The sequence below is a fragment of the Trichosurus vulpecula genome, chromosome 8, assembly GCF_011100635.1.
Source record: "Trichosurus vulpecula isolate mTriVul1 chromosome 8, mTriVul1.pri, whole genome shotgun sequence".
Classification (NCBI taxonomy): domain Eukaryota; kingdom Metazoa; phylum Chordata; class Mammalia; order Diprotodontia; family Phalangeridae; genus Trichosurus; species Trichosurus vulpecula.
The window spans coordinates 104,258,256-104,277,622 of NC_050580.1; the positions used below are offsets into that span (position 1 = coordinate 104,258,256).

Sequence of the window (19,367 nt, forward strand, 5' to 3'; positions counted from 1 at the left end):
GAGGGAAAATCTCACTCCACTCAGGAGAGCCTAGAAGCATCACTTCAGAGCATTCCACTACCCAGTTCTTGGCCTTGATAATCACTACACAATCAGTCAGTCAACATTTTATTAAGTACCTACAATTTGTAAAATACTTTGCCTATTTGTATTCTCTCATTCGATCCTTCCCACAACCCTGTGGAACAGTTATTAGTCCCATTTTACAAACAAGAAAACTGAAGATAAGTGGCTTACCCAGGGCCCCACAGGTGGTCTGAAGCAGTATTTGAACTGTGTTCTTCCTCTCTCCAAGTCTAGCTCTCTGTCTGCTATGCTACCAAGTTGCTTCTAAGGCCGAATTAAATGTGGCAGCTGTGTGGTGCCCTCAGTGAAGGGGAAAAGCAGAAGAAAGTGGGATGTTTTAGTGTAGAGCGGGCAGCTGAGGAGAGCCATCACTTATTCTCCAGGGAGACCCTCGGTTGGCACATCAGGGTAAACCAAATCCCTTTACTTGTGAAGAAGGGTAAGGTGAGAACGACTTGGAGCAAGGAAAGTGTGCCCATACTCCCAAACCACCCACATTCCAAGACTTTCTGGTTCAGCAGGGCCTGTAAACACTTACGGCACACGGTCAGCTTTGAGGAACTCAAACTCTCTATCACTGAGACATTGGAATAAGGCTTCAGGAGAGGAAATTTGCCATTCATATATATTTACTTATGTCTTACTGTGTTCCATTTGCCTTGGCATATAAATGGTAACCTCTGTGAAGGCAGAGTTCCTACCTAAACAACTGTGTTTAGTACTGTACTTTTGTTGATGCAGATAATGGTGGTACCTGGTGTAGCAGGAGTGGACTTCCCATGACGCTGAGCACGTAGTCTCGCCCATTCTGGTGGAACGTGTGCTCTGACCCTTTTCTAAATGATAGCATGATCCAACAACTCCTACTTGATCACTTGGTGCTCCAATCCACCTCCACTGCTCTTACATTTGTATGTGGTAACTTCATTTCTTAACTTAGGTTATTGTCACAAAATACTATGAAATTGCTAGAGGAATCCACACCCCCACCTCCATTTTACCCATGACCAAGAATAGCTCCCATTTAAGGTTTACAGAGTACTTCCTTGCAACAATGCTTCCTAATCCAACATCCAAAATAGCCTTCCTTTTTCACATTTATTTTATTTTTAATTTATGGAATTAAACAAGTATTTCCATAGCATAGGAGGATAAAAATAGTGATTGAATGTGAAACTGGAAATCTATTATGTACAAATTGCTATTCCTTTTAAATATGTAATCAAGTTATCATGTAAATTTCTTTTTTTTTTTCTTTCCTCTTAAAGCACAGCCATGTTATTCTCTTGCTCAAAGATCTTCAATGATTCCTTATTGCTTCTGGGATAAAATACTCTCCTCAGCTTGACGTTTCAAGTCCTTCCCAATCTAGCTCCAATCTACCTACTTTTCCCGATGTTCCCCCTCATTGTGCCTCCTCCTGTACTCTGTGTTCCAATTAAACTGACCCCTCTACTATACCCTGAGCTCAGCTTTCCCTCTCTGGCCTCGATGGCTTGGTGCAGGCTATCTCCTTTCCATGTTTGGAAGTGTACACCTGTCTGCTTTCTCCTTCTTTAGAACTCTTATTTTCCTTGAAGGCCCATAACAGGTGCCCCCTCCTTTGGAAGTCTGTCCTGGTGCCCCTTGTTTTCAGTACTCTGTCCCTTGTCAAATTACATTATATTGATTTATCTGTCTTACATGTTGTATCCTAAGTAGAGTATAAGCTTGTTGAGGACAGGCACTACATTTTGGTTTGTTTTTTTTTTTTTTTACTTTGCATCCCTAGCCCTTAGCACAGCACCTAGCATAGCAGATCCTTCGAGAACTGTTTATTGAATTGCCTAGAACCTTGTGAGGTAGGTAATAAAAATATTATTAATACCTTGTTTCAAGTAAGGAAACTGAGCCCCAGAGTGGTTAAGGGACTTAACCAAGATCACATATTGAGTTAGTGATGAGGAGGACGCTACATCAACCTGCTGAACGTTAACACAACGTCTCTTGCCACTAAACTGGGATAGTCCATTCTTTCTTTGTTTTATGGAGACCAGGAATCTGAAGTGATGGGGACACTGAGTGCTGCCCAGGAACTCTCCAATATAACTGCTTTATTGGATTCAACCCTGTCCTAACCTGCTGGGTTCCCCTGGCAGGCTGCCCGACGTCGCACTTTTCCCTCAGTGGAGCCAGGTTTTTCCTCACCAGACAGGTTTGGGAGGCAATTTTAGCCAAGCCTAAAAGGATCTGAATTTCCCAGTCAGACTGCTTTTCAGAATGTGTGTTGGGGAAGAGGCCATTATTCTCCAGGGGGAAAATGAAGAAATGCAAACTCCAGCCATTTTTCTGGTTGCAGCCTCTACCCTATAGTGGGTGGGAAGATTATCTTCCCTTAGCAAAGTCTCCTTTTTTGAGGGCTGGTATCACAAAGAGGTTAAATAGTGGCCAGATAAGTATCAGGAAGAAAAAAATGGAAAGATTAAAAAGAAACTCAGCACAAGCACACTTATAGTATACTAGCCAAACAAAATAAAACACATCTTATATGGGCTGTGCGGGTGTTAACAAGGATGTGGACTTTGTTCAAATAGGTAAACAGACTGCACACAGAATATAGACACAATGGTGAAGGGAAGGTCAAGTGCATGATGAAGACAACTGGGAAAGCAGATAGAGACCATTCTGAGGACCTGGGGATATTTCCATGTGCCTGCTGGTCAATAATCCCCAGTGTTTCCCAGGAGTCGGTAGCCTTCTCCCTGACTCTTCAATCTGGGAGCTGATGGACCTTGAACGGTCCCTGCAACATGCCCTGTAACACAGGCCCTCTTCCCTCTGCCCCCAAGACAAACTCAATAGAAAGTTAAAAGATGGTGAAAACAACTTAATTTAAGGTCCTCAATGGCCCCCTGTAGTAATTTCTACAGGTGTCCCTTGGAGGGATTCCTTTGGACCACTAGCACATGGGCTGGAACTAATAAAGGTGAAGGTCACGTTTTCTGGGTCCTGGCATCAATACAGATCACAGGAGCTGAGAATCACAGCTAAATCAGACAGATAGATACCCTCACCAACCCACTCTGGGCTGGACTGTGCTCTGGGTATACTGGGAAATATGGAAGAATCTCTTGCCTTTAGAAGAGGTGAGCTCAACAATCATGGATTACAAAAACTCAGTTCCCAGCTGCCTCTGTACTCCTGGCTTTCCCTTCCTGCTTGTATGTGTGGTCTGTGTGCAGTTTGACTATTTTTTGTCTAGGGTATACAGTCCATGGCTTTGCTAACACCTGCTTGGTTTATTATTTCCTTTTTGTAATTTTTGCTTTTTATATCACCATCACTTCCAAATAAATCACTTTCCCCTGATTCCAGAACCCCTCCCTTATAACCAGGGTAAAGACAGTTAAACAAAACAGATACATCAAACATGTCTGGCAGCATATGCAGCATTCTCTACCAATAGTATATATAATACATACATATAGATAAGTGAGTATCAGAGAGAAAAAAATAGATTAAAAAACCAGCACAAGCACACTTATAGTATACTATAGCCAAACAAATAAATAGTATATTCAGTATGGTATAGCATATAGTATATGCCAGGAAGCTGAATTGCTTCCATTTGAATTGTCTTAGGAAGATTCTGAAGATCACCTGGCAGGATAAGACCCCAGACACTAAGGTCCTTTCTTGAACTAAACTGCCAAGCATTCAAACTCTGCTTCAGAGAGCACTACTCTGATGGGTTGGCCATGTTGTTCAAATGCAAAATTGCCTAAAAGACTATTTTATGGAGAACTCATACAGGGCAAGTGTTCACATGGTGATCAGAAGAAGCGATACAAGGACACTCTCAAGGTTTCTCTTAGGAACTTTGGAATTGATTGCGTGACATGGGAGACACTGGCACGAGGACCACTCAGCATGGCGTGTCCACATCAGAGAAGGTGCTGTGCCCTACGAGCAAAGCAGAACCGAAATAGCTCTTCAAAAAATGCAAGATGCATAAGTTTAGAGAATGCACCTCAAATGTTCACATAGACTATTTGTGCCCCACCTGTGGTAGCTCGTATTGGTCTCATCAGCCACAGTCAGACACACTGAAACTGGACTCTAGCATAGTGATGTCATTTTGGTCCTCTTCAAGAATGGATACCAACCAACCAACCAACCTATAGTAAACCACCTCCCCACTAACAGGTGAGAAGCATGTTTCATAATTAGGACCCAAGATCAAACTCTTCATCATATTCATCTGAATTCTGATGACTTTGAATATTTTTTTCCCTTTACATTATTCGGTTATGGTGTATATTATTCTCTTAGTTCTGATTTCTTCACTCAGTATCATCAGTCCATACAAGTCTTCCCATGTTTCTCTGAATTCCTCATATTCTCAGTTTCTTGAGTGAAATAATATTTCATCACATTCCTATAACACGGTTTCTTATGCCATTTCCCAACAATGGGCACTCACTTTTTTACCATTTCTTTTGCTACCATAAAATTTCTGCTATGAATTTTTTTGGGATCTGTTCCACCCCATTTCTTTCAATCAATCCTCACACAACTTGATTAAGAAGATCCTCATCATCCTGGTTACCCTACTCTGGATGTTTTTTAGGTTAACAGCATCGTTCATCAAATGTGGTGCCCAGGACTGAATACAACAAAGTAGGACTATCCCTTCCATTATTTTGGATGTTATTCCATTAATGCAGTTTAAGATTGCATCCATTCTTTTTGGCTGCTATAACACACCACTGATACATATTAAACTTTTAATCTAGTAAAACTCCTAAATATTTTCCACAGTTATCAACCATCCTTCCCCTATCTTGTATTTGTAGAGCTGATTTTTTGAACCTAAGTGTAAGTTCACACTTATCTCTTTAATTTCACCTCATTATATTCACTTCAAAGTTTTACCTACTGAGATCTTTCATGATCCTTACCCTGTCATCCAATATGTCATCTGTCACTTCCAGTTTTGTGTCTTGTTTAGATCATACAAATGCACCATCTATGTCTCTGTTCAAGTCATTGAGGAAGAAAAGTTAAGCAGCAAAGGTCAAGAACAGATCTCTGGGACACTCACTGCCCTGGAGAGCTTGTTCCACTTCAACATGGGGCCACCAACAACTGCTCTTGGGTCCAGTCATTGTCATTTGTTTGATAGTGCTTTGTGCTAGATCCCTTGACACTGTGGCAGGTTCTGAGTGAAGAACTCTAAGACCTTAGCAGAAGGAAAGCCACAACAGGCTCAGTGAGATGTCCAGGGAAATGCCCAAGGTACAACAGCTGATTTGATGATTCCCATTTCTCAGTTCCCCAGAGTTGCTATTTTAATTACAGGCCCCATACTGACCCCATACTGCTTGGATATATTTTCCAACAACTTAAAGGGAAATGTCAATACCAGGACTAGGGCCCCAAAGGCAGAGACTTTTATTAAGTGAAGATTGGATTTAGTCAAAGGGCTGCACTTGAGGACCTAGAAGGCCACCTGTGGACTCAAGGCCCCAGGTTTCCCAACCCCGTAAAGCCTAGGCAACTGGACATTAGAAGAGACGTTAAAAGGGCTGGCATGATGTTGCCAGGAACGAGAAGAATGAAGGAGGACTTAGAAACAACTTTGGACTGTATGGACAAGTTAGCACCCAGAGAACAGAGTGATCCTCTCATAATAATGGAGGATGGAACAAAAGTGGGTCCAATATTGAGCAAGAAGAATTGAAACCAGGTATCAGAAAAAATTATGAATGTTAAGCAAGGCTAAAGGTTACAAAGATTCCAGTAATCTCCTAGCTTTAGGATTACAAAGAGTTTGTAGACCCTTAAAAAAAGAATAGATCCCTACTTGTCCAGGACTGAGTAGGTATTACACCCCTTGAAAGCAGGGGAATATCTAAAAATACCTTTCACACCAACGATTCAATAAATGTTTGCTAAGTGAATAAATTATTTACTTTGCAGTTAGCAGAGGAATTGCCCCAAAGCCCTCCTTTGTATAAGCAGAAAGAAGTTACCTAAGATTTCTCAAACCTTCCAGTTATAAGAAGCCTCCCAATCATGGCCTCTTGATACTGACCATGACCCAGTGAGCTAGAAATTGGTTCCTGTGAACATACATCAACATCATTACTCACTCAAAGGCTTTCAAATTACCTTTATTAAAATCTTTTTTTTCTTTTCATTTTTTTATGAAACACCTCAAAACACTTTGCGGTCAGTTACACAGATCAGTAAAAGTAGTGACAACTCATAAGACACTCAACAAAGTTCAACAAATTCCAACCATTTACAAGCCAAAACTTAAATTAACAAGATTTTTATAAGCTCAATAAATATGTTCTGGTCCAGTTCAAGTATAATTCAACAGATCACAGCCTCAGATATTTCACAAGTAGAAAACCCTGATGATACCGGCCCGATGCTCTAACTACACTAAGCTAGTGTTCAAGCCAACAGTTTATTTGCTGAATTCTCTGGCGGGGCGGGGGGGGGGGAGGGGGGGGCAGTGACTGAATATTGCTTTCTTTGGGGGGCGGGGTGGAGATGGAGGTTGTTTTCTTTTTTAAAAGCAGGTCTTTGTAATATTAAAGCCTGAATTTGATCCAGGGAACAACGTATCTATTGCTAAAAATGGTAACTGCTTTTGAGCCCCCTTTTGGGAAGACACTTGGAAGTGATCAACAAACATTGCAGAAAAACGCCTTTTAAACAGAATAAGAACTTGCCTGGGCTGCTTTTAACACTGTACTGGTTCAATACATATAGAAATAAAAAGTGCAAATTATGAAGATTGGTGAAGAATCATGCCAATGGTATTGTATAAAAATATATATTATATATGTATATATGTACACATGTATATCCTGAAATCTTTTGTAAATAGAGGATCCTGATGGAGTAAAAGAGAAAAAAGCCTTAAGAAACATGGTTAGTGAACAACTCTCCACCCTCCACCATGGACATATTCAGTTTATTAGCAAGGAAGACCTAAGAGTTCCTCAGGGGAGCAGCCAATCCAAATTTCCATGGAAACCTTGCCATATGGAATAGACAATGGCAGGGGATTGTCCCACTTTTGGGGGGAAGAGTAGGCTGCCACCCTCCGTGGCCAGGTGATCCTCTGCAACACCTTTCTGATGGTGAGGGTGTAAGGTTTATCCCAATCTGGTTTAATGAGTGGCACAACCCTAGAAAAGCTGGGAAATGCATCCCCTCCCCTCTCTGTGATGGCAAGATAGAGACATATGAGGTCAGGATATTTCCCAGAAAGGAAGGAACAGCCAGTGCTGAGGACATAGTACAAACATTCCTTGTTCACAGGCTACCTTTGGCAACTGGATACATGATGTGTGGGGACAGGGGAGCAGGTTTGGATTGAGCCCCAGTCTTCAAACCCTTTCATGTCTCTCACAAACCAACCTTCCTGAGGTTCTAAAATGTTCTAATGACAAATTTGGCTTTTCAGCTTTGGTAAAGCCCTGACCTGGACATGTCCAAACTGGTTTATTTTCCTTTAGTGCCTTCCTGAAACTCTCTCTCATACACACACGGGTTTCCAATATCTGTTTCTCCTCTCTGGCTGCATTTGCTCAAAGTATATATTCCACAATCTTATCATGTTTATGGTGTCTGATATGATATTTATTATCATTTATTATCAGACCCGGACCCGATGGCTGAAATGTCCACTGAGTTCTAACCTACCACAAGAAATTAATAATTCTCTCATGCTATGTCTGCCAGGGGTGGTAAGACCAAATGCTAGGAATCTCTAAGGATTTAACTGCCTCCATTTTAAAGGCCCAAGAAGGTCAGATTGACATTGCAGAAGTGTCGACTTCTATGGGGCAGAACTGGGCTCCTCTTCATACTGTTCTGAGGTTTCACCAACAGGACTGGGAACTTCACAAAAAGTATCCAGGAACAAAATACCACACATGGAATAACTGACTCACTGGCCAGGGACAACGTGGCTCGGAGCAACTGAGCAAGCTTCTGGCCTGGAAAGGTAAGATCTATCTAATGTAGGAATGATCCCTCTGACCACCTCAGATCTGCAAAGAGTTTGAGTGCAGATTTATTAAAAGCCTCACGGCAAGAAGCTTCAAAGATCATCCCTAGCTAGCTACAGTCTCCCCTAATCCAGGTGTAAAGGGCCCCCAAACAAAACCTAGGTCAAAGGAACCTCAAGGGATAGACTTAAGTTTAGCAACCTCTTTCTTCCTCAGCTCATCCCAAAGCTCAAGGGGCATCCTAAGATCATTGGGTTAGGAGGTTTTTGAGAAGAATGCAACCCAGAAACCCCAGCATGCTGGCCCCTTCGGGTGAGTCAAGGACAAGATCTTGCCTGGCAGTTTCATTGTTTTGGTGTTTCTCAATCCGACTCCAAGCACCGCTTTAAGGTAGTCATTTGTCCCAGACACACACCAACTGCTATTTTAGCTGGAGGCAGAGGAAGTGTATGCTTCATTTTAATCCAACTGAATCCATACCAAATCCACTGTCCAAAATAAAACAAGCCCTCGTTTCTCCTCAAATTGGGGTGGGGGGAAGTGCAGTGTAGAAAGAAGGAAGGGATTAATTTGGAGGGAAATTAAGCTTTCAGAAGGAAGGTTTTGTTGGGTGTCTTTCAAAGTCTGCTTCATTTTCATTTAAGACATAAAGCTGATGAAATTTTAGAAATAACTGAATGAAAGATCTTTAAAAACAGGTTACTAAAAATGATGGCTTGGCCATACATTTGGAGAATGAAGGAGATTTAATCAGCCTCCTTAGGAATATACTCCTTACCTTTCCTGGTGATATTCTAACTCTAGAGCTCTGGGCTATCCCAAGCAACAAACAGCAAACAGAGATGAATACCATTTCATTCCAGTATCTCTTTCCACAGACTTCTCTCTTTGAGGCCCTTCCCCTGGATAACCCTCCCTTCTTTTGGCCTGATGTGTTACATCCCATCAAGAATTTAAACCTTGTTAAAAATCCCTGAGGAGTCAGATTTTATGAAAAGGAAAAGGACGTGGGTACAGAATGCAAGGAGAGTCAGGCGAGAGTTTGAAGAAGGGTTTGAGAGAGAAAGAAACACACGCGCACACGTAGAGAGGGCATGCAGCTCCGCCTGTTAGACGCGCCAGGACTGCTTTGTGGTGGGGACAGTTTGGGGAGCATTTTTCCTGGTTCTCTGGGTGCGAACCCAAACAACGTGTCCCTCGCTCTGCTTCCCTTCCTCATCTTGAAGGAGAAGATGCAGTAGTCTTGCCTTGGAGATCGGCAAGGTACCACCGGCAATCCCTCATTCCTACTCCTCGCTTCCGCTGTGTCAGAGCTTTTTCCTCTCAAAGTGGGGCACAATTCCGACACCACAGTCGTCCGGCTTCGGGCTGCTGCCCTGTTCGTCGCTCTTTAGGCCTTCCTCTGCCAGCTGGGACAAGTACTTCTGGGATAGGAAGGAAAAGAAAATTCAATTCCAAGAGAATGACTAAACAAGCACCTGCTTTGGACCAGACCCTGTGCTAGGTGCTGGATAATAACAGATTATATGTGCACAATGCTCGACAGTTACAAAGTACATTTTTATCATAATAAAACTAACTCATCATAACTCAGGGGGATTGGCAGGACAGTCATCATTGCCCCATTTTACAGATATGAAAATTGAGGCCAAGAGGTAGGTATATGTCTAAAAAGTTACGTGGCTGACCAGTGGAAGATCCAGGACTACACCCTAGGTCTCCTAACTTCCTGTCCCGTGCTAGTAGGCATTGTGGCATAGTGGGATAAAGAGCTTAACTTGGAATTAGGAAGATCTGGTTTCAAATTCTACTTCTGATACTAATTGTGTGACCTTGGTCAAGTCAATTAGCCTATCTAAGCCTCAGTCTTCTCATCTAAAAAATGCAAATGATAATAACAAATAATACCTCATAAGCTTGTTAAGCTCCAAGGAGATAACGATGGAGGTAAAGCGCTTTGAACATTTTAAGGCACTATGTAAATGCCGGTTCTTTACTTTTTATTAACAAAGAGGCCACGTAGAGAGGTCATGTCGCCACACAACCTACAGAGTTTGTTTGCAAAGTATTCAGATGGAGGGGTCAGAAGGAGCGAGGCAGTCCTTCCCCTCCAAACTTCCCGGCAACGCCGCGATCGTCGGTAACTCATGATTTTACCAAAAGACCAATACACTGTGTCACATGTTTCCTTCACTTCAGCAGAAATGGAGAAATGTACCAGAAGGGGATTATAATGTTGCACGCATGGTCAAACACAGTCAGTGAATAAACTGTTTTTGTTTTATTTTTCTTAGTTACAAGGCTGGGCTCAATTCTGTGTGAGGCAGGGGGCAGGTGGACTGAGTGTATTGTGCGATGACTGCCCAATGTTGAAACCAAAGATAACAATAACAGAGTTACTAAAAGATTTTTTTTAAAGACAAAGTGTTTCAGGGACACTATATTCTGCAGAAGAGTCAGAGATCGGTGGTATCTGAATTTCTAACTACCCAGAGAACATCTTCAGCTTGCTCTTCTACTGACACTTTAAAATTTGTATGTCTAAAATGGAATTTATCTTTTCCCCTAAAATTGCTCCTACTTCAAACTTCATTCTTTCTGTGGATGGCACGACTGCCCTGTCTCTTAAACTTTGTGCTTATTTTTGACTGTTTCCTCCCCCTTACTTCCTAAATCCAATCACCTGCCAAGTCCTGTTAAGTCAGCCTCTTACATCTGTCTTTTCTTCTTTCCTCTCCTAGCCCTGTTCCTGGATTCCAGACTTCAAAACTATGCCTTTGCTGCTAACTCATCCCTCACCCTAGAAACATCTAATAATCTCTAAAGTAAAATGAAGAGGCTGGACTGCATGATCTTTAGGTCCCTTTCAGCTCAGTTCAACAAACTATTGTTCTTTTAACTAAAATGTCATGATGCTGCTGATTTCCCACTGAGCAAATCTGGGATTTAATTGGGGGGTGGGGTGGGAATGCAGAGAAGATGGCAGAAATGACCTTATAAACCACTTTTAGAATCAAGAGCATCTTCGTGATAATCTCACGTGCAGCTTCTTCATAAGGAAACAGTTCAGTATGTTTGGGGTTATCTGTGGCAGACCTGGGGCAGACACACACTTGCTTTCCTCAGTAAATCTGAGTTCCCCGGGGCTTTGACAAGGGAGGGAGAGGTGGAATGGGAGAAGGCATGCTGCCCTACCGCACCTCTGGGAAGAGGCCCTGATCCCTGCACAGAGTCCTGCCAATGCCTCTCAGGTCAACAGAGCCTCTTTCTTACCTGTAGATTTCTGTAATGGATAGAACTACGGCAGTGGCTTGTCTTTGCTGTCTCCTCATTAGTGTAGAAAAGACCACACAACTTGCAATAAAACCCCGTCCTGGGCACCACGAACTCTACTCCTATCCAAGAACAGGGAAGAAAATAGGTTAGAAATATGACAGACTGTCCTCTTGTCCTCAGTGTGTGGTTAGCCTTTGAGGACAAAGACTGGCTTGGGCCTGGCCAGGGTCCCAGCAAATTTTGGTATATCCCTAGGAAAAACAAGGGATAATTCATATTTGTATATTGCTTTCAAGTTTGCAAAACTGCTTACTTTTACATTCATTATTAGTTTACAACACTCGGTTCTACATAATTTTGAGTTCCAGATTTTCTTCCCTCCCTCCCCAAGACAGCATGGAATCCAATGTATCTTCCACGTATAACTTTGCATTGAACTAATTTACACACTAGTCAAGTTGTGGAGAAGAAGTATGACCAATGGAATGAATCATGAGAAAGAAGAAACAGAACCAAAAAAAACCCCAAAAACAAAAACAAAAGAGAGAAAAAAAAGGGGAAAAAAAAAGGCGAGCATAGAGTATGCCTCAATCTGCATTCAGACTCCATAGTTCTTTCTCTGGATGTAGATAGTATTCTCCATCGTGACTCCTTTGGAGTTGTCTTTGCACCTTGTGTTGCTGAGAAGAGCAAAGTCTATCAAGGTTAGTCATCACAGAATCCATATATCTGTGGTTGTGTACAATGTTCTCCTGGTTCTGCTCCGCTCACTCAGCATTATGTCGTGTAGGTTTTTCCCGGTTGTTACGAAGTCCGTATCCTCCCCATTTCTTATAGCACAATAGTATTCCATTACCTTCATATGCCACAACTTGTTCAGCCATTCCCCAATTGGTGGGCATCCCCTTGATTTCCAATTCTTTGCTACTACAAAAAGAGCTGCTATAAATATTTTTGTACATATGGGTCCTTTTCCTGCTTGTGTGATCTCTTTGGGATACAACTCTAAAAGTGGTATTGCTGGGTCAAAGGCTATGAACATTCATTATTTTACTTAATCCTCACCTATGAGGTAGATAGCATAGGGCAGGGGTGGGGAACCTGTGGACTCCAGGCTACATGTGGCCTTTTGTGTCCTTATGTGTGGTCTTTTGACTGATTCCAAGTTTTACAGAACAAATCCTTTTATTAAAGGGATTTGTTCTATGACATTTGGGTTCAGTCAAAGGGCTGCACTTGAGGACCTAGAGAGCCACATGTGGCCTTGAGGCCACAAGTTCCCTGCTCCTGGCATAGGGGTTACTATCACTATTTTACAAATGAAACAGATGAGGCCTCAACAAGCTGTGATTTATCCAAGGTCACCCCCTTTAAGAAGCTTTCCCTCATTCCCCTGACTTGATATGATCTCTCCCTCTGCCTAATTCCCATAGTACTTTGTACCTCTCCTAGGGTCTTATCACACCCTTCCTGGTATTACAGTTACTTGTACCTTGACCTTATCTTTCTCTACTAATTTGTAGGCTCACTGAGGGAAAGATTGAGTCCATTTATTCCCTGTAACACCGAAGTACTCTTCACATAGTAGATGCTCAGTGAATGTGAAATTGTAAAAGCAGTGGATGGAGGGAATGAAAACTAGACAAGTCAAAAGTGTGCGTAATAATAATAATAATAGCTAGCATTTACAGAGAGCTTTAAAGGCTGGTAAAATACATCAGAAATATATATTTGCAATATTATACATTTTCACTTACAATGTATATTTATACATTTATCCTCACAATGATCCTGGGAAGTAAGTGCTATTATGATCCTCACTTTATAAATTGGGAAACCAAGACAGACACTGGTCAAGTGGTCTGCCCAAGGTCTCACAGCTAGTGAGTATCTATGACAGGATGTAAACTCAGGTCCTTCTGACTCCAGGTCCAGTGCTCTGTCTACCTGAGTATGAGAAAAATTAAGTGATTTGTCCAAGGTCACGCAACCTGTAAATTAAGCACTCTGTACATTCTGCCGTAATAAACACTATTATTAGGGAATAGTGGAAAGAGCCTTGGGCTCAGAGAGTCAAGAGAATCGGATTCTAGTACATACATGAGAGGGGTTCAGAAATTCTAAAGCGTTATAAAATATAAGGGTTAGTAAACTCCCTAGACCTCCCTTCATGGCTGTAGCTATTCCTCTGTCAGGAAAGAAAAGCCTTCAGCCATCAGAGGACACCTGTTTTTCATCTCTATTATCTCCAACACTTTCATCTTCAGGGCCTAAGACCCATCATTCCCTGTGACTATATATGGCAGAAAATGAGTATGGGTGGCAAGGAGATCATCCGTAGGACACAGCTTCCGGAGTCTCTGGGCACCAGGCTCGAAGGACTATCCAAAACGAAAATGGCTCTAAGCCAGCTGCTGAACAGCCGTGCACAGCTCACAAGCTATGGAATGACTGTCCTCCTGGTCATCCAAGCAGGGGGGATTGTCAGTCTACCTCAGTGCCCCCTGAAATAGATAAGAATCCCAGGCTTGCAATTAGCAAGTAAATTTTTTCTGCTTCAAAAATAGCATTTACCCCTTGGAGTCAGATAGGAGATGGAAGGCACTAGAGAGTCAAACATGTGTCTTTGTCCTGCGATTCTCCCACTGCAGTGAGAGGGCATGGTGGGTACAGCGCTGCACTTGAAGTCAGGAAAACTTGTGTTCAAACTTTGCCGCAGACACTCACTAGCTGTGTGACTGTGGGCAGATCGCTTAACCTCAGCCTCATTGACTTATAAAATGGAGGAGGGAGAATGATCACAGCACCTGCCTCACAAGGTTGTTGTGAAGATCAAACATGTAAAAGCTACCTGCGAAGCACAACTGCTATACAAATGTTAGTGGTGTTGCTATCTCTAGGCCCACTCCTCTCCAGCTCTTTGTTGGGTCCTTTTTATCTTCCTGACTGCTTAAGGTGGGGTCTTCTTTAAGATCCTATCTCCACCTTCTCTGCTGGCTCTGCACTTTTCTTCCTTGGCAATCTCAGCTCTACTCATGGCTTAATGGGTAAGAATCTAAACCTCTATCCCCAATATCAAGCCTGCATTTTAACTGCCCACCTCCGAATTTATATCCAGATATCCAAGGCTGTTCCAAAATCAGTTATGTCCAAAAAGAATTTATTGTCTTCTCTAAATCACGTCCTTCTCCAACTCCCCTGCTTTTGACAGTATCACTGGCATTCGCTCAGTCACCTATGTGCAAACCTTGGTGTTATCTTTGACTGCATTTTGGGTTGGTGACTGCTTCCTAACTCGTGGTTTGGAGCCTGGGAACAGGTCAGCTGAAGTGATTCTCCCTGACATTTCCCGTTATCGCTATGGCCTCAACACATACAGCTGCAAACAGTACTGATAATGCTCTTCCTATGCATGGAAATGTTTTTCTATCATCTCCCTCTCAGGTAAGTCAGCTGAGAAATCACCCACCTGAGCACCACGTCATCCAAAAACAGACTGATTTTTTTCTCTTGCTCTTTGTCCCTCCATTTCTGTCTCTCTGTGTTTGTCTGTCTCTGTCTCTATCTCTCTCTGTCTCTCTCCCCCAGCCCTTGCCACCCCCAACTACATAACCCACAGGAAATGGAAGGGCTTAGGAAGAAGTGATGCATAGGTTTGTGCAGCCCCAGGTTCAGCCTTACCCCCTAGGCTGGTAGGTGGCAGGTGACAGTCATAAATTTGAGATATTTCTTCATTATTCTCTGCCAGGTTGTACTGAGCTCTTCCTCCAAAGTCGGGTTGGGACAGATGGTGTATATAGGAAAGAAGAGGGAGATCTTTAAAAGCACATTCTATTGGGGAGACCTGAAGCTTCATTTGTGGAGCTACCCAGTTGGGTCCCAGAGGGGAGAGGGGTCAGAGGGATAGATGAATCTATCATCACATACCCAATCACATCTCATCTAAACAAAAGGAGAGCTAGTACGAAATACAGCAAACCATCCAAAATCATTTCTATTAGGCAACAGCATATGGCCAGACACACACCCAGTTCAATTCACCAAGCATTTCTTTTCTTGTTATTTATTATCATCCTCTAAGAGACAGGAGAAACACGCATTCAGAATCACACCCTCAGACGCTCATATGTTTCTCTCTGGTCCCTCTCACCTCTGGGACACAGCTGGGTGGCACCCCAAATGAAGCCTCAGGTCTTTCCAATAGAATGTGCATTTGAAGATCTTTCCTACATATACAATCTGTTCCAATTAGACTTGGTTCCTCATGGCATCCCTATCAGGGGAGGGATACTCTGGTATTGTTGAAAAAGATTTGGATCTCTCCTCTCCTTAATCTATCATCCCTACAGCTTCCAAAGTGACCTCCTAAAGCAAAGGCCCCACAATGTCTCTCACAGGATCCATAAACTCCACTATATCCCCATGACCTCTAAGATTAAATGCAAACTCTAGAATCCTTGCTCCCTTCAAACTCAACTCAAACACCATCACCTACATGTGGCCAGCTGCTAGTGTGCCTACCCAACACAGTTACCTTGCATTTATTACATGCACACTTAAATGTGCAAGTGTTCTTGCCTCCTATCAAATGGGAGCTCTTTTTATTTACATACTTGCACCCCCTGTGCTTGGCCCAGGGCCTGGCACACAGTAGGCATTTAATAAAAGCTTGTTGATGAATTATTGACTAGAGTCCTACCTCTATTATTTGCTTGCTGTGAGACTTTGGACAAGCCACAAATAATAACTACCTTCATTTGACAGTTCTCCTTATAACAGTCCCATGAGGGTTGGTGCAAGGATTATTATTTTCATCTGGCAGATGATTTTGATGCTCTAAAGCAGGGGTGGGGAACCTGAAGCCTCAAGGCCACATGTGGTCCTCAAGTGCAGCCCTTTGACTAAATCCAAAATTCACAGAATAAGTTTAGATTCAGTCAAAGGGTCACCTGAGGACCTAGGGGGCCACATGTGGCCTTGAGGCCGAAGGTTCCTCATCCTTGCTCTAAAGGGTGAAGTTACCTGCCCAAAGTCACACAGAGGACACAACACCAAACTCTCTGGTTCTCCATTACTCTCCATTTACATATGGAAACTATTCATTATAAATATACCTGCTCTGCCTCCTTTCAGGGGTCGTGAAGGTCAAATGAGATAATGTAAGTAAAGTGATGATATGTAGCTATAAAGCACTACAGTTTTGTAATCTATCACTGTTATAATATTCACTCCAGCCTCCTAGTCTACACCGAAACCATTTCCCCTGCACCAGCACTCCCTCTCCTCCTCTGGGCTTATCTGAGTCCTTTGCTCAGGCTCAGCTCCAAGTGTCGTGTTCCAGCAAGCCTTCCTGGCCAACCAAACATACCTGGAGCTCTCCCGTAAGAATTCCTACAGCATTTACTGCTCACTGAACACTCAGCATATTGACTCCTATTGTTAGTTAAACCTCCTGCACCCTCCCAGGAAGACTTCTAGGTCCTGCCCCAGGTCACACCATCCTCATTGTTTAGAGCTCATCTTGTCCTCCTGACCCCAGTTACCTAACCAGGCTTTACTGTCATCTTTCTACTATGCCACAAGACACGCATACTCATCCCCTTTTCTACCTGGGAACAGTAATCAAAACAACATTGGCATTATTTCGAGAAAGGGCATGGCCTTTTGGCTCCACTAACCACACTTGTGACTTCCTTAAACAAAATTCCCTTCCTTGGCCACCACTCCCCAATATGTATTGGCTTCCCCATTGAAACTCATGTTCCATGAAGGGAAGGACTGTCTTGTTTATATTTGTATTCCTAGCACTTAGTACAATGCTTGGCACATATTGTAGTATATGCTTAACAACTTTCTTTCTCTCTTCTTCTCTTTCTTTCTTTTTCTTCCTTTCTTCCTTCTTTCCTCTTTTCTTCCTTCCTCTCTTTCTTTTCTTCCTTTCTTTCTTTCTTTCTTCTTTTCTTCCTTCCTTTCTTCTTTTCTTCCTTCCTTCCATCCTTCCTTCCTTCCTTCCTCCTTCCCTTCCTATCTGCCCAGGATTAGCTACTATGTCTAATTTGTCATTTTATATCTCCCAGAGCCCCCATGACTGGGTCTTACTGAAAGATGGCACTTAGAAAACATTTGTTGATTTGTAGTACCCAAGCAATAGAGTCAATTTTTGATGTTGTATAGAGATAATTCACAGATAACTTCAATCTATACAACTCCCCCCACCAATACCGACAGGAATCAGTCTTGTTAACCTTAACTTGTCTCCTACCACACCTACCCTTTCACCAGGGCCAAGGTGCCTAATGGTGTAATGTCAGTTGGATAGCTTACTCCCCTTGCCCTGTCCACCTGTGCCAGCACTACTGAGCAGTGAGACAGCTCTAAGGAGGAAGCTGAGGGAAATGAAAGAAGCATGGGGTGTGGAGAATAGTAGCACTATATGTAATTCACCTTCTGTATAATTGAGAGTTGGCTGTAGGCATTATAGATGTAAATATGATTGCTTTGTGACGCATTGGAAATGTCTGTAAAGAAGCTAAGTTAGCAATATACAAGAGCATTATCATAATGAGAGCCAGTTATATAAGGTATGGAAAAAGCATATATGGGGCTACTCTTGCTTCCATTTTCAGTCTCTATTAACTACAATAATTAAAATTGCATTCACTGTCCAACAACAGCCCCTGAATGAAGGTAATTATATGTTAGTCACAGTAATAAACCTGCCACTGAATTGAAAGTATAAGCATTTGGGGATTGAGCTTCTGCCAGTTAGGAAGTACCAGACAGTTCCTGCTGGCATGCCTCAACCAGAACAGGGCTGACAAGCAAAATGGTGGAGGCTTCTTCGGTGTTGGGCCCTTTCACCAATCCCCAATGTTTCTGCTTTCCTCTCCTTCACTGGGGATCCAGGCCAGCCCACAGGTTGCTGTCAAATTTTTCTGACACCACTGATCCCCAAGGAACTCGTGATTTTTCATACTACCTTCCACCAGACTCTTATTCTTCCCTTTGCTTGTGAAGAAATAGAGGAAGCCGGGTAGTAGAATTAAGTGAAAAGAAGAGAGTATTAACTTTTAGGAATCTTGATTTGCCATGTGACCCTGGATAAATTGTTTCACTTTTTCTGAGCCTGATTTTTCTCATCTGTCAAGGTAACTATCAGATAATGGATGTGAAAGTGCTTTCAAAAGTACAAGCTACTTGTGGGTAAACCAGTGGCATTATTTCCTAACTTTTCATGTATATTTTTTCTTCCTAACTAGACTTCCCAAGCTCCATCAAAGATAATGTGATACACTTTGTGATAGTATTCCTACCCCTCTTCTCCCTAGTGCTTGTACAATTATGTTCAATAGATACTGTTGAATGAATCTCTGGAACCCTTTCCACCCCTCCCAAAATCTGACATCCACAGCCAGAAGCTCCACTGTTCAGAACTATGTGCAGAGGCTATCATGTTTTATGGTATTCTTTTTTTGTTTTGTTTTTGTTTTGCCTTATAGATCATGGGACTTATAGCTGGAAGGGATCTTAGAGATCATCTAGTCCGAGGGTAGGGAACTTGGGGCCTCAGGCCACATGTGGCCTTCTAGGTCCTTGGGTGTGGCCTTTTGACTGAGTCCAAGTTTTACAGAACAAATCCTTTTATTAAGGGGATTTGTTCTGTGAAGTTTGGATTCAAAGGGCCACACTTGAGGACCTAGAGGGCCGCATGTGGCCTTGAGGCTACAGGTTCCCTACTCCCACCCAACCTTCCTGTTTTACATATGAGGAAACTAAGGCCTAGAAAAGATGAGTGACTTTCACACAGTACAAAACTAGGCTTCAAACCTAGTCCTTTAATGCCAAATTCAGCACTGTTTCCACTGGCTGGTAGCAAAATGAATAAGAAACAGAAGGTAATTCTTTTACTGAACTCAACACAATCAAAATGGTATGACTGAGGGAAGAAAAAAAAACAAGACCAAAGCATTTTTTAAATCAATGAGAAGTAGGGATCCTGCTGTGTTGCCAGGT

General features: G+C 42.5%; 1 protein-coding gene across 1 annotated transcript in view; it reads right to left on the reverse strand.

Annotated features, from left to right (window-relative positions):
* Positions 1-6,203: 6,203 nt before the first annotated feature.
* RBM20 (RNA binding motif protein 20) overlaps positions 6,204-19,367 on the reverse strand; it is a 235,497-nt gene continuing 222,333 nt past the window's right edge. The window contains exons 13-14 of the mRNA XM_036735908.1: positions 11,352-11,473; positions 6,204-9,502 (exon numbers count right to left, since the gene is read on the reverse strand). Coding sequence (XP_036591803.1) covers positions 9,386-9,502; positions 11,352-11,473 — 239 coding nt within the window. The 3' untranslated portion in view covers positions 6,204-9,385. The remainder of the gene's footprint in view (positions 9,503-11,351; positions 11,474-19,367) is intronic.